We start from the raw sequence: 15,110 nt of genomic DNA, 5'->3' as shown, positions 1-15,110 counted from the left end.
AGGGACTGTCTACAGAACCGGCCTCAACTCTTCTCAAAGGTCCACATCTAAGACACAACTAGGCAACATATGCCCGTGCACAGACCCCACACTGAGGGGCAGCTGCGGCAGACAGCGTGACGGGGCAGCGGGACTGAGCCACCCGACCGGCGGGCATGTGGCAGCTGCCGGGCCCAGGGTCAGGGGCGCCGTGTCCCACCGCCCACAGCCAGCTGTCAAGGGCAAAGGTCAGCGATGGACGCCTGCTGGGAGGCAGATGAGCGCTATTGCTGCAACTTTTCAGAAAGTTCGGAATTTTGCAAACTAGAAAGTTGGGGAAAATATTTAAAGAATTCAAAGCAAGATGTTCCTTTTCACCTAAAAGCTGGACAATGTCTGCCTTTTCCATCTGCGCCACAAAGGGCACTTACCGGCCGAGTTGATGATGTGCCTCACGACCTGGAGGGTGCCCACACGGGTCCTCTCGTTGCTGGTGTCCAGCTTGGGCAGCAGGAAGGCCAGCAGGCGGTCAGGCGAGCAGCAGGCTGCAGGGCAAGCGCTCATCAAAGAACTGTTTGTAACGAGCTGTCCTATGCTCCCTGCTGGCTGTCTGCACCTCCAAGACAAGCTAGGCCCGGCGGCCAGGGAGGCCGGACGCTCGGGGCTGCGGCCCAGCCAGGCCTTGGCTGTGTGCTCCCCAGAGACACAGGCGGGCAGCACACGAGACAAAGGGCCCCCCCCGCCCCCCAGAGCAGCCAGGCGCCGGCCTCGTACCCAGCACCGTGAAGCAGCGCAGCACCTCCTTCTGGTTGCTCATCACCAGGGGGCTCGAGGACTCCACGGGCACGCAGATCTGCTCGGGAACAGAGGGCACGGTCACGGGGCCCAGCAAGGCCACGGGAGGGGCAGGCCCCCTGACGATGCTGGGCCCAGGGGCACTGCTCCGGGAACAGAGGGCACAGTCACAGGGCCCAGCAAGGCCACGGGAGGGGCAGGAGCCCCTCGCCTGTGGCTGGAAGCGCCCTGGGGACCTCAGCCCACACCTTACAGTTGGCCCTCTCAAGGGAAAAGAGTCCTGGCTCCGTCTACACCCCACCCCTCCCACCACCAGCCAGGTAAACAAACTCCCAAGACACATTCCCTGATGAGAAAGGAGACACTTTCCCGCTTTCCTGGGCATGACATCCTGGGCTGGAAACCGCGGACCTCTAGAATGCAGAAAGCACTGGAAACCAAAATACCGCGAGTCCATTCGTTCAAAATTGTAAAAGAAAAAGGAGCTGCACTAGTAAAAGTAAAAACAGAGGCTGTTGGCACATGTGCCCCTGGGCTCCACTGCACCTCAGCGGGTGACACTCACCGGGGGCTGAGCTCTGGGTGGCACCCCAGTCCCCACTCAACCCCTCAAGGTCACAACAAAGGACACCCACAGGGCCTCCGGGCACAGGGCTCTAAGGTGAGAAGTGACCAGCGGTGAGTGCAGGACCAGGTGAGTGCCAGGCGGCCAGGTTCTGCTCCAGGCCCCCAGGGTGCTGCTTGTCACTTCCACTGCAAAGACCGAACCTGGCCATAAAAGGCACCGCGGCTTCCTACCTGCTCCCGGGCTCGCTCAGCCGCTCAGGCAGTCCAGGAGCAGGGAGCCGGCTTGGAAGCAGAACCCCCGCCCCCCGGGGAGCCTTCAGAAGATGCGTGACCGTGACCACGCGGGAGCCTGAGCTGCTCAGGACTCCGCAGTAACTCGGAGAGAGTAAACTGCTGCTGTTTTCACGTACTAAGTTTTGGAGTGATCGGTCAAAGGGCAATAGATAACTAGTGCAAATGGGTAGTCATCTGGAAAAAAGATAAAACTAGATTCTCACTCTTTCCCTAAAATAAACTCCAGACGGATTAAACAGTAAAAGTATAGGGGAAAATGAGAGAAGCTAAAAATTAATTGCAGAACTCGAAAGCCTTTTCCAAGTATAGCAAAAGCTGAACTGTAACATAAAAGATGAATAAATGATGGTGTAAAAACTAAATAATTTTGCATGGCAAAAAATACCATAAACAGGGCTTCCCTGGTGGCGCAGTGGTTGAGGGTCCGCCTGCCGATGCAGGGGACGCGGGTTCATGCCCCGGTCCGGGAAGATCCCACATGCCGCGGAGCGGCTGGGCCCGTGAGCCATGGCTGCTGAGCCTGTGCGTCCGGAGCCTGTGCTCCGCAACGGGAGGGGCCACAGCAGTGAGAGGTCCGCGTACCGCAAAACAAACAAACAAACAAAAAACCATAAACAGAGCCACAGATAACGGACAAAGTAGAAACAAACATTTATACATACATGATATGAGACTATAAATAACTGCTACAGATCAATATGAAAAAAACCTCTAAAAACCAACAGAAAAACAAAAGACATGAATGGAAAGCTCTAAGAGAAGGAAATATCACATTTTTTCTGCCTTTTCAGCTTTTATATATTTATTTTCCCGTTTAAACCCCACCCCCATCCCATAGATAATCATTGTTTGTTTTTATAGTTTTACGCAATCACTTTTATATTAAGTAAATGATATTGTGCTACATCTCTCACTTTTTTTCAGAGTTGTAAGCTTTTTCTCCATAGAGATCTTAGGCATTCTTCGTTAGGTGAATTCCCAGATACTTCACGATAAGTTTCTGTTGCTGTTGTAAAGGGTCGTTTTTTTGTGCTTGGTCACTACTGACGGAGAAGAACGCTCCCGATTTTTACAGGGTGGTCTTGTAACCGGCAACCTTGCTGAACTTAGTTCTAGTATTTGTGAACCGACTCAGTTCATAAATGAGTGCATTTCTGGATGAATAAATCAACCATCCATAAAACAAACATCTACTGAGTGCTCACGGGTAACACGCACCGGTGCTGGGACAGCAGGGAACGGAACAGAGCGAACCCTCCCCCGCAGGCCTGTGCCTTCTCGCTGGGGAGACCCGAGTGGCAACCCCCCCGTCGCTAAGTGTATTAAGAGGAGCTCGGGGCCTCGGGAAAGGCAAAGAGGGGACCGGGACGGAGGGTGGGTGGCCGGGAGAAGATGAACGACAGGTCGGTCCTCACTCCCCCCATTTCTGTTCCTTTCCCCGTTAACACTGAGAGTGGGGCTGCTTCCTGCTCCTGACGCTAGAGGAAGCGTGCCTGTCTCCCGTTCACCATGATGCACGCGGAGGGTCTGGGCATTTAAACTTCGTCAAGTTAGAGAAGTTCCTTTCTGATTCTGGTTGCTAAGAGCTTTAGCGACAAATAGGTGTTAAACTTTATCAAAAGCTTTTTCTGCATTGATTGATATCAGACAATATTTTCGGGAATCTCGTTCCATCATGAGGTGAGCTGACTGGCCTCAGCGCTGTGCAGCCCCCCTGGCTGGGCCCTACACCCCTCGTGTACTGGGAGCGCAGTGCTGGGAGCGCAGTGCTGAGGGAACGGTGGTGAGGGCGCAGTGCTGAGGGTGCAGTGCTGGGAGCTCAGTGCTGAGGGTGCAGTGCTGAGGGAATGGTGCTGAGGGTGCAGTGCTGAGGGCGCAGTGCTGGGAGAGCAGTGCTGAGGGTACAGTGCTGAGGGAACGGTGCTGAGGGTGCAGTGCTGAGGGTGCAGTGCTGAGGGAACGGTGCTGAGGGAATGGTGCTAAGGGCGCAGTGCTGAGGGCACAGTGCTGGGAGCTCAGTGCTGAGGGTGCAGTGCTGAGAGAGCAGTGCTCAGGGTACAGTGCTGAGGGAACGGTGCTGAGGGTACAGTGCTGAGGGCGCAGTGCTGAGGGCACAGTGCTGGGAGAGCAGTGCTGGGAGCTCAGTGCTGAGGGTGCAGTGCTGAGGGAACAGCGCTGAGGGCGCAGTGCTGAGGGTGCAGTGCTGAGGGAATGGTGCTGAGGGAATGGTGCTAAGGGCGCAGTGCTGAGGGCGCAGTGCTGAGGGCTCAGTGCTGAGGGTGCAGTGCTGGGAGAGCAGTGCTGAGGGCGCAGTGCTGAGGGCACAGTGCTGAGGGCGCAGTGCTGAGGGCGCAGTGCTGGGAGAGCAGTGCTGGGAGCTCAGTGCTGAGGGTGCAGTGCTGAGGGAACAGCGCTGAGGGCGCAGTGCTGAGGGTGCAGTGCTGAGGGAATGGTGCTGAGGGAATGGTGCTGAGGGCGCAGTGCTGAGGGCGCAGTGCTGAGGGCTCAGTGCTGAGGGTGCAGTGCCGGGAGCGCAGTGCGGGGCAACTCCCTTCACTGAGCACACGATTCTCACATCTAGCCTCACAGTAGTAGACCTAGATTTTTCTGTGTGGTCCTGACTTGGATTTGGAATCAAGACCAGCCTCAAAGAATCCATCAGGCAGCTCTGGATCCTTTTCTCATTTCCAAGCCCACCTGTGTATGGTGGAAATTAGCTGTCCCTCAAAAGTTTGGAAGAACGCAACCTTCAAACCACGTGGGTCCTGGGTTTGCTTTCAGAAAGGAAGGGCTTGGAACGTTGTTTCCATTTCTTTACTGGTTTAGTCAAGTTTTCTATTTCTTCTCTGCCAATTTTGACATTTTTAAGATTTTTCTAGGAATCTATCCACTTCCTACAGTTTTTCAGGTTCATTACCATTGCTCACACACTAAAATTACTATTTAATCTCTCTACCATAGCCTGGCCCCCGGCCCTCGCAGGGCGCCGTCCGTGTGTGTGGCAGGTAAGGGCTCAGGCCGGCGGGCCAGGCTGGCAACCCAGCAGGTGTGGGAGTGGAGCAGGCCCAGAGATGCCCCAGGGGGTGGGGGGAGCAAGGAAGTAAGTCCACTCTCCCTGCTTCTCTTTCTCACAGAGCCGCCTGCCCACGCTCTCTCTAGTTTTCCGGCCCTCTTCTCTCCCACTCAGAAAGTCCCACGGACACAACGTCCCCCCAGAGCTCCCCGTGACCTCCATGCCCCTCATCTGACCTGGGGGGCAGGGTGTGCACGGCTGCGGAGCCTCCTCGAAGCCCTTTCTCCATCAGAGCCATCAAGACCCCTGGAGGGGGTCTCCACCTGAGCCCGGGCCCTCGGGACGCACGGCCAGTGCAGATGGCCCCAGAGCTGCCCCTGGCCTGCTGGCTGCCCGCTCCGGCCCCTGCACGGCGGGGCTGTGCTGTGTCGCGCGGCCCGAGCCCCAGCGCTGGGCAGATGGCGCTTCAGCCCCGCCTCCTGCTCCCTGACCCTCAGCAGGCACCTCCCAGCGTGCTCCCACCCCTCCCTGGGCCCCCAGCCCACCTGAGCATGCAGGGCAGCCAGGAGTGAGTCAAGCTGGACGTCCAGCGTGCGGCTGCCCACGCTTGCGGCCGCCTCGAGGATCTGGCCCAGGCTCTGCTCGAGGAGGGAGGAGAGGGGCCGTCAGGGCCTCCTCCTGGCCCAGCCCCACCCCTGCTGGCTGCGGGAGTCTCCCAGCCCTCCACCCCAGCGCTCGCTCGTGGGGAAGGGCCGGGAAGGGGGCGCGTGGCAAGGCCAGGTGGGCCTGGCTCCCCGGCTCCTGTCCGCGCCCCCCACTGAGGCTGGCTGCCCCCAGGGCTTCCCCCCCACCCCGTGCCCCCTGCAGCTGAACTCCTGAACGCACCCTGGACACGTGGACAGTCTCGGCGTGCTTCTTGTAGAGGCCGAGGACTCCAGGCAGCAGCTTGGGGAGCTGCTCCTCCAGCTTCTCGCTGGGCAGCAGGTGGCTCATGGGCCCCAGGGCCTCCACCACAGCGAGCCGCAGCTGGGGGGACACAGGGACAGGCGCTCGCGTGCGGACCGGCCGGCAACGCCCGTCAGCCCAGGGCAGAGATGTGCAAAGAGCCCTTCCCCAAGGACCCCACAGTTGGACTCGAAGACCCGGGTTACCGCGAGCGGGGGTCCTAAAGGGGTGGAGGGAGTGGGCCTACAGGGAGAGGTCCAGCGCTGGGGCCCCAGAAAACTAGCCCTACTCTGTGAGGACCTGTGGGGCGGGGGAGGGAGGGGCACATGTAGACAGATCTCCCCCCAACACCCGAGAACCCGCAGGACCCCAGAAGAGGCCCAGGTGACTGGAGCAGTACCTCCAGGCTGGGGGTGGGAGAGGAAAGCCAGCTAGGTGAGGCCACAGGTCCCTAAGGGCCACACATACCTTGGCTTCCCGGCTCTGCAGCCAGTGGTGGAAGAGGATGTCGTAGGCGCTGAAGATGTCAGTGGCGAAGGCATCCTTCCTGACCGTGGGGTCGGGGGCCTGGTCCAGGTCAGCCAGGTACTCCAGGGTGCTCTCGCTAAAGCGCTGCAGAGCTGTGGCGACCCACGCGGTAAGCGGCGGCCGGCCCATGGCCGCACAGCTTCCGCGCGACACCTGCCCCTTCTAACATGCCATGCTGCCTGCGAGACACCCTCCAGAGCACCCGGCCAGGCTCGGGACCAAAGCGCTGTGCGGGCGTCAAGGGTCCCCCAACTCGCGTGCTTCGCAGAAGCTCAGAACGTGACCTTTTTCGGAAATAGGGTCTTTGCAGATGCAATGAGTCAAGACGAGGTCACAGTAGGTGGGGGGCAACTCCAACAGGACCGTGTCCTCACAAGAAGAGAGACAGACACGCGGGGACAACGGAGGCAGAGCTGCACTGCTGCAGCCTCGAGCCAACACGCCAGGATGCACGGGCACCTCCAGACGCCAGGGGGCCTGGAAGGTTTCTCTCCAGAGCTGCAGAGGGCGCACGGCCCTGTCAACACCCTGCTCTCGGAATCCTGGCCTCCTGAGCCGTAGAGAACACATTTCTGTTGTTTTAACCCCCCCAATTTGTGGTCTTTCGTTGAGGTGGTCCAAGGAAACCAGTACAGGCACCAACCTCCCCAAAATGCCCCCAGGCCACCACGCCTGGCCCACTCCAGTCTGCTGTGCCCACCTCCCCCCTCACAGAGATGCGTGCCACACGCTTTCAAGGGCCGCTGTGCCGGGCAGGCGTGGGCCCCCCAGGACACGTGTAGGAAGAAGACCTGGGGGCACGGTGGCGGGGTGCCGAGGGTGGGGAGCGCTGGCCTGGGGGTCTGTGTCTGTGGAAGGGACTGTGCTGTGGACACCAGGCGGGTAAGCCTGGGGACGCGCTTTGCTGCAGACCTGCAAGTGGTCAGCAGGACCTGGACCCTGGGTCAGGGGAGACGATGGGGCCACGAAGGAGAGTCGGAGGCCAGGCCCCGGCCACGGGCCTGGGCAGTGGAGGGGGAGATGAGGATGCAGTGGCCCGGGGCGGCGGCTCCCGGCCGGGCCTCCCGAGGGCAGAGCCCGGCGCCAGGCAGGGGCTGCAGCAGCTGCCCCGGGGTCTTTACTTGCCCCAGCTCACACTCAAACCTGGCCCACTTGTAGGCTAATTTCTTAGCCTGCGCTTTGCAGCCCAGCAGAAAGACTAACCCCAACCCTCCATCTACAGGAGGGCAGCCATGTTCACACGTGCTCGAGACAGAACATAAAGAAATTCTCAAAGAAAACTACCTCCTGGGGGAAGGTTTCTGTGTCATGGGCAGCCCTTCCACTGAGGATGGGCCCCTGGAGGGTCTGGCGAGGTGGGCTCTGGTCCCCTCCCTGCCACACGGCTGCTAAAACCGGGGCTGCAGGTGCCCCGAGAACCCTCAGCTCCTCTCTCAACCCCCCACTCCTCCACGGCCCCTTCGTCCCCCCACTCTTTTGCCTCCTTGAGCTGTTCAGTCAGGCTGTTGCTCAAACTGATCAGGGATCCTAGGTATTTTGCGTGGGAAGGTCTTTCAGGGTAACAGGCTACCATACGGCCAGAAGCAGAAGCCCAGCCCCGACCTGTTACTAGGCTTGAGTGTTCCATCAGGTACACACACGGGCACAGAGTAAAGGGCACTCCTCACACACCCTCCGCCAGCCCAACCTCCCTTGCCCCGGAAGCAAACATGGGGTTTGATCTCTCTCTCGATAAATAACGCGTCCACGGTGTTCCTCACCCACTCCCCGCAAGGACGGGGCCCGTCCTTCCCGTCCATCCCTCCAGACCCACGCCGCCAGGGCCCACCCACTCCGTCCATGAGCAGCTTTGTTTCCCAGAGTCACCGACCACCTGCGGTTTGAGTCTCCTTGGCTCTCCAGGCACGAGTCACCAAGGCGACCTCCACATCTCTTGCCGCACACCCTGGGGCTCCCCGGCCCCATGTGGGACCGCACCCTTCCTGATCCCGGCTTCTCCACAAGAGCCTTTACCTCCCGCTCAAGTAGCATCTGGGCAGGGCTCTGATTCTCAGAGGGTGCCTTCCACCGCAGCTTTCTGGCACTCTCGCTTGAGCGAGAGAAGGCAAGGCCACCTATTTCCTCAGCCTCCCCTTGGCCCACCCCTGCCCACCCCCCTGCAAAGTCTTCCTGGTGCGGTGCCTGGAGGGCATCTCCACCAGGAACAGCTCCTGCTGCAGGGCAGGTTCAGGGATTACTGCACGACGCCCCCACTCCACTCTCTCCGTTCGTTCTTTCCAGGTTGTCTCATTCGAATGCTGGCTTCGTGGCCTAGCCTGCTAATTCTTTTCTCTCCTATTTTCCATATATTTGCATTTTTCCTCTACTTTCTGGACAATTTCCTCAACTCTCTGTTCCATTTCTGCCTTCCATTTTCATCATGTTTTTAATTGCCAGAAGCTTAATTTTATTCTCTGAATGTAGCTTCTTCACAGCCACACGCTCGTTTCCTAAACGCATCTTCTCCGAGCTCCCAGAGGACATTAACCACAGACTTCCTTTCCTGCCTGCCTTCTCCTCCCTGAACCGTCTGCTTTCCCCAAGTCTCGGTTTCTGCTTATTTTGCGGCCACCTTTCCTATCAGAGACTTTCCTCGTGGGCAGTGATTTTTGGCCGCTACTGGTGCTGGACAGTGTGGCCAGGCCAGCCGTGCACCCTGCTGTCTGGGGCATGTCAACACGGTCTCTGGGTCTCCCTGCCCACTCCTCCCCTGCCTGGCCACAGCGTACTGCAAACTGGACGAGAAGCTTCAAGTGTGCACGTGCTCCTGTTCTCGGCCCAGCGCCGCCGCCCACTTGTGCCGCCTTCCGGCAGTGGACACAGACATCTGCCCAGAACCAGAGGCTGCCTGGAAGGACAGGAGGCCCCAGCCCTCTCGTGGCCCACCCAGGCCGCTGATGGGCTGTTGTGGACCCTCCTGGCCCGACTGAGGCCCCTCCAGCAGACAGGACCACTCTTCCCTCCAACTGCAGACCCTGAACGTTCTGTCTGCGGTGAGGGGCGCACACCTCAGCAGGAGGGCGGCCTGCAGGCAGGTCTCTTGGCCCACGCACTTGCTTCATACACGACATAGCAACAGGTGGGAACTGCAGGGGCCTTTGGCCCGTGAAGGGCTGGGACCAGAGCGCCTGAGAAGCGCGAGTCCGCTCTCTGTGCAGGGCCCTGCACCTCCCGGAGCGAGGCCAGTGCCTCCCAGAGGAGCTGCCTGGGGCCGGTACCTAAGCCCTCGGCTCCGACACGGGCTCTGTCCTAGGCTGGTCTTCTCCCCGTGTGCGGCGCACCCGAGGTACAGCCCCAGCCCCTCAGCTCTGCCTCGGCCCCTTCTGTGTCCTGCTCCTGCATTCCCAGCTCAGCGGTGATTCCCACCCAGCTGATCGGGGATCCTGTCACAATTCCCCTTTTCAGCCAAAACTAGGTCAAGGAGGGTTTCTGCCCTTCAGCCCACGCAGCCTGCCAATCACGCACAGTTGGGAGGAGCCTGCAAGAGGCACCAAGGAGACCATGGCAGGGAATGGAGAGAATGGGGAACGCGGGGGGCTGTGAGGAGGGCTGGTAGGGGCTGGAGCCCCTCCTAGGGCCCCCTGAAAGCAGGGGGACCCTGAACCCAAAGCCACTGTGAACAGGGAGGCCTGGGGCCCAAAGCTCTAGGCCCTGGCTAGGAAAGTCCCCAGGTGTGTGCACGATACGCAGCTTCCCTAGGAACCCTCCCCAGACACCAATCCTCTAGCTACCAGCCCCCAACTCCAACCCTGAGCCCTGCCCAGTGCGGCCACGCCCTCACCACATGCTCCCTAGCTGGCAGCCTGGGGTGGAAGCCCAGCACCTGCTAACAGGCTGGGCTGCGGGTTAAAAAGGGTCCAGTCCTCATGCGGGCCTAGATGCTCCCTCTCCCTCCCCTCAGTACCGGCCAGCGTCTCCCTGAGCCTGGTGGGGACACTAGGGACACCAGGAAGCTGAAGGACAAGGGCAACGTGGTGGCTGCTAGAAGAGGCCCAGGCCCCCTCTGTCCCCGGGTCTCAGGACCCTCTGCTTCCCTCCCACACGAGTGCCCTCCTCTCCCCCAAGAGTCATGCCGCGAGGCACCGTCCCCTGGCCAGGCACGCGGAGGGCCGCACACAGAAGGTGGGAGAGTGAATGCCCCATCCCAAGATGCCCAGGGAATGGTCACGCTCCCAGCACGGGGCAGGGAGAGGAATGGGAAGCAGCTGCAGCCTTGGGTAAGTCTCTTCCCGGCCCACATCAAGCGTCCACGGCTCAGGGACTGCAGTGTGAAGTCCTGGGCAGGGGGGCCCCCAGCAGCAGAGAAAAGCAGTCAGACGGCAGAGGCCAGGTCTCTATCTGCAGCAGTGCCCACCCAGCCTGCGCCTGCAGTCACCCTTCCTCTAAATGTCCCGCCCTCCTCCTGCGCCTGGAGGACCCACAGCCCCACAAAGGGGCACCGGAGACAAAAGGTCCAGGAGTGGACAGGCTGCACCCAGCCCCTGCCCCGCAGAGACCCACCTGCCCGCGGAGGCCCCCCTGCCCGCGGAGGCCCCCCTGCCCGCGGAGGCCCGTCTTACCGCAGCAGAACACCACCCTCATCGAGTCGGGCTTGGCTGCACTCAGCATGGGCAGCATGGTGCTCAGGATGGACGTCAGGAAGGGCACCACGCCGAACACTGCAAGAGGGGCACGTCACGGGGGCCCCACTGCCATCCCCACCCAGCCTGTCCTTCCCTCGGGCCCTGTGCCCCAGGGGGGCAGAGGGCACCCCGGCCACACGCCTTGAGCTCCTTCTGCACAGCCTGCGGCTCACGGTGGAGCTGCTGGGACACGAGGAACCAAGGCCGGCGGGCTCTCAGAGGTCTTCAAGACACTCAGAGCACGGGTCGAAGGGGCCGAGCCGCCACCTACCGTTGGCAACGGAGAGGTTGGCGAGCGTCTGCACGACGAAATGGTGCGGCAGGACCCCGGGCTGGAACTTGCTCAGTATCTCCTCCAGCACGCTGCTGGCGAAACGCTTCCCCAAAGCCACCAGCACGCTGCTGGCGGCCTGCTGCCAGCCACAAACCGGTTCCTATGCCCCCAAAAGACCTGAACTGGCACCCAGACCGAGGAGGCAGAGCTCGCCCTGAAACCACCCAGGGAGCGAAGCGAGACACTCTGCCCTCAGTCACGCCAGGGGACACGCCGCTGCCGCTGGGAGCGGGGCTCCCTGCTGAGCCCAGCGCCTCCACACACCGGGCACCACCGCCCCCGCGTGTGCCCTGAGGGTTCGGGGAGTTTGCTCTCTGCGTCAGTTTCCATTGTGGGGTGACCCTCCCCACCCCAGGAGGGCAGTCAGTGCACAGGACCCAGGGGCCAAGCTGAGGCAGACGGACACAAACCCACACCCTTAAGGCACCTGGGAGGAAAGGCCTCGGAAGGCAGCTTCCCTCCCAAGCCAGGGCCTGCTCAGCCCCACGGACCTTCACTTTGGTCATCTCGCTGGAGGCCAGGAGGATGCTGGCCCTGGCCAAGCCCTTGTCCAGCTCGCCGAGGTGACTGCTCACGACCGTCTCCATGACCCTCAGGATCATCGTCCGGTACGGGTGCGCCAGCTGAGGAGAGAACCATGGAGGGAGGGCCAGGACCTGCTTGTCTCTCACGGCTCCTCTCTGAGCTTAAGAAAGAGCCCTGGTCTCCTGACGGCGTCGCTCTGGGTGGCCCGCCTCCTGGGGAGCTCTCCATATGTCCTGGTGCAGCCCTCTCCTCAGCCATGTCCCTGCAGCGCCCCCGTCCAGCACGCATCATCCTCGCCTTCACTGAGGACACGCAGACCACAGCGGAGGCCGTGACAGGTGGAGGGCATGTCACGGTGATGACAGAAAACCCCGCGACGTGAGCAGAGCCCAGCCAAGGGAAGGGCTTCATCCTGCCGGAGTCCCGGGCGTCACGGAGACCGGCGGTGAGGACAGGAAATACTCAGGGAGCCAGGAAAGACCAAGACCTGCTGCTCCCTGAGGACCCTCCCCCCTCCCCCGGGAATGCAGCGTCCAGACTGGGGGTGCAGACCAGGGGGCACAACCTCAGTGCAGCTGGAGTGCCCAGGCCACGTGACGGGAGCAAAGAGGGCAAGAAAGGGCGCGACTCAGGCTGGCTGCACTCTGCAGAGCTGCTCAGGCCTGAGAAAAGGTGCTCGTGACCCTCGGGCCCCCCGCCAACGACGTCCCCACCACGCTCCCTCCTGCAGAGGCTGCTAGCAGCCCTCACGGGGGTGGCCCACACTACCCGGTCACTCAGCCCTGCACGCGAGAGGGGAGGGCAGGAACCCCTCTATTTCAAGTAGAAACATACAGCTTATACCTGGGAAAAGTACCAATGTCCTACTGATGGGGTCATTCACAGCTGCTGGGGTTTTTTTTTAATTTATTTATTTATCTCTGGCTGCGTTGGGTCTTCATTGCTGCGCGCGGGCTTTCTCTAGTTGTGGCGAGCGGGGGCTCCTCTTTGTTGCGGTGCGCGGGCTTCTCACTGTGGTGGCTTCTCTTGTTGCAGAGCATGGGCTCTAGGCACGCAGGCTTCAGTAGTTGTGGCGCACGGGCTTCAGTAGTTGTGGCTCGCGGGCTCTAGAGCGCAGGCTCAGCAGTTGTGGCGCACGGGCTTAGGTGCTCCGTGGCATGTGGGATCTTCCCAGACCAGGGCTCGAACCCGTGTCCCCTGCATTGGCAGGCAGATTCTCAACCACTGTGCCACCAGGGAAGCCCTACTGGTTTGTTCTGTTCTGTTTTTCGCTTTTTTAAATTGTGTTAAAATACACGTAACAAAGTTTACCATCTTAACCATTCTCAAACATACAGTGCAGTGGTATTAAATACATTCAGCTGGTGGTGTGGCCGTCAGTACCATCCCTCCCCATAGCTCTTTCCATCTTATAAAACTGAAACCCTGTCCCATTAAACCCTAACTCTCCATTCCCATCCCCTCAGCCCCTGCCACCCACCTTTCTACTTTCTGTATCTGAATTTGACTATTCTAGACACTTCATAGAAGTAGAAGTATACAGTATTTGTCCTTTAGTGACTGGCTTATTTCACTGAGCAAAATGTCCTCAAGGAGGTTCATTCAGGGGCTTCCCTGGTGGCGCAGTGGTTGGGAATCCGCCTGCCAATGCAGGGGACACGGGTTCGAGTTCTGGTCCGGGAAGATCCCACATGCCATGGAGCACCTAAGCCCGTGTGCCATAACTACTGAGTCTGTGCTCTAGAGTCCTCAAGCCACAACTACTGAAGCCCGTGCGCCTAGAGCCCAGGCTCCGCAACAAGAGAAGCCACTGCAATGGGAAGCCCACGTACCGCAACAAAGAGTAGCCCCCGCTCGCCACAACTAGAGAAAGGCCCGCGCACAGCAACAAAGACCCAATGTAGCCAAAAACAATAAATAAAATAAAATAAATTTATTTTTTAAAAGTCATATGTATCCCTAGATAAAAATATTTTTTTTAAAAAAAAGAGGTTCCTCCATGTTGTAGCATGTGTGAGAATTCCCTTTTTTTTTTTTTTTTTTTTTTTGCAGCACCACGGCTTGTGGGATCTTAGTTCCCCGACCAGGGATTGAACCTGGGCCCTTAGCAGTGACAGGGCTGAGTCCTAACCACAGGACCGCCAGGGAGTTTCCAGAATTCACTTCCTTTTTAAGGCTGAATATTCCATTGTGGATGGACCACATCTGGCTTATCCATCACCCACTGATGGGCATTTGGGTTGCCTCCACCTTTTGACTAATGTGATTAATGCTGCTATGAACAAAGGTGTGCAAATATCTCTTTCAGACTCTGCTTTCAATCTTTTGGGTATATACCCAGAAGTGGAACTGGTGGGTCATATGATAATTCTATTTTTATTTTTTGAGGAACCTCCATAATGTTTTCCATAGCCACTGCACCATTTAACACTCCCACCACCACTGCACAAGGTTTCCCGTTTCTCCACATTTTCACCAACACTTGTTATTTTCTCTTTTTTTGATAGTATCCATTGCAATGGATGTGAGGTGGTATTTCACTGTAGTTTTGATTTGCATTTCCCTAATGATTAGGGATGCTGACCACCTTTTCATGTTCTTAGTGGCCATTTGTGTATCTTTTTTGGAGAAATGTCTATTCAAGTCCCTTGCCTATTTTTTTTGTTTTCCTTGCCTATTTTTGAATTGAGTAGTTTGGTATTTTGTTGCTCAGTTTTCAGAGTTCTCTATATATCCTGGATATTAATTCCTTATTGGATATATGATTTGCAAACATTTTCTGCCATGCTGTGGGTTGCCTGTCCCTTTGGTGTCATATCCAAGAAATCATTGCCAAGTCCAATGTCCAGGAGCTTCTGTCCTATGTTTTCTTCTAAGAGTTTTACAGTTTTAGGTTTTACGTTTAGGTCTTTGACCCCTTGAGTTAATTTTTGTGTATGATGTGAGGTAGCGGTCCAACTTCATTCTTTTGCAAATGGAGACCCAGTTTTCCCAGTATCATTTGTTGAAAAGACTATCCTTTCCGCATTCAATTATCTTGGCACCCCTGTTGAAAAGCATTTGACCGTATATGTGAGTTTATTTCTAGGCTCTATTCTACTCCATTGTCTATGCGTCTGTCTACGCCAGTGCCACACTGGTTTGATTACCGTAGCTTTCCTGGTCAATTTTGGAATTAGGAATTGGGAGCCTCCAGCTTCGTTCTTCTTCTTTAGGAATGTTCTGGCTATTCAGGATCCCTCGAGATTCCCTATGAATTTCAGGATGGGTTCTTCTACTTCTACAAAGTTGCGACAGCTGCTTATTTTTTAAGATTTTATTTCCACTTTACGTTGCTCTTGAGAGTTCAATGAGCAGAACAGTAACCACGTCAAAGGAAGATGTGCAGCACTCCCTCTGAGGGAGGGGGTTTCGCCCAGGCCCTCACGCAGGATGATGTAGCCGCAGCCCCGTCAGGTAGCACACTGGG

The 15,110-nt window shown here is 58.1% G+C and overlaps 1 protein-coding gene across 2 annotated transcripts in view; it reads right to left on the bottom strand.

Moving 5' to 3' along the window:
- MROH1 (maestro heat like repeat family member 1) overlaps positions 1-15,110 on the bottom strand; it is a 67,090-nt gene that overhangs the window by 35,391 nt on the left and 16,589 nt on the right. For both annotated transcript variants that reach the window (XM_082858618.1, XM_082858619.1), the window contains exons 4-11: positions 11,608-11,739; positions 11,054-11,216; positions 10,720-10,818; positions 6,062-6,213; positions 5,534-5,674; positions 5,194-5,286; positions 754-832; positions 411-524 (exon numbers count right to left, since the gene is read on the bottom strand). In XM_082858618.1, coding sequence (XP_082714744.1) covers positions 411-524; positions 754-832; positions 5,194-5,286; positions 5,534-5,674; positions 6,062-6,213; positions 10,720-10,818; positions 11,054-11,216; positions 11,608-11,739 — 973 coding nt within the window. The remainder of the gene's footprint in view (positions 1-410; positions 525-753; positions 833-5,193; positions 5,287-5,533; positions 5,675-6,061; positions 6,214-10,719; positions 10,819-11,053; positions 11,217-11,607; positions 11,740-15,110) is intronic.

The sequence above is a fragment of the Leucopleurus acutus genome, assembly GCF_964270905.1.
Source record: "Leucopleurus acutus genome assembly, chromosome: 17".
Classification (NCBI taxonomy): Eukaryota; Metazoa; Chordata; class Mammalia; order Artiodactyla; family Delphinidae; genus Leucopleurus; species Leucopleurus acutus.
The sequence above is the reverse complement of the archived record's forward strand: the minus strand, read 5'-3'. Positions and strand labels throughout refer to the sequence as shown.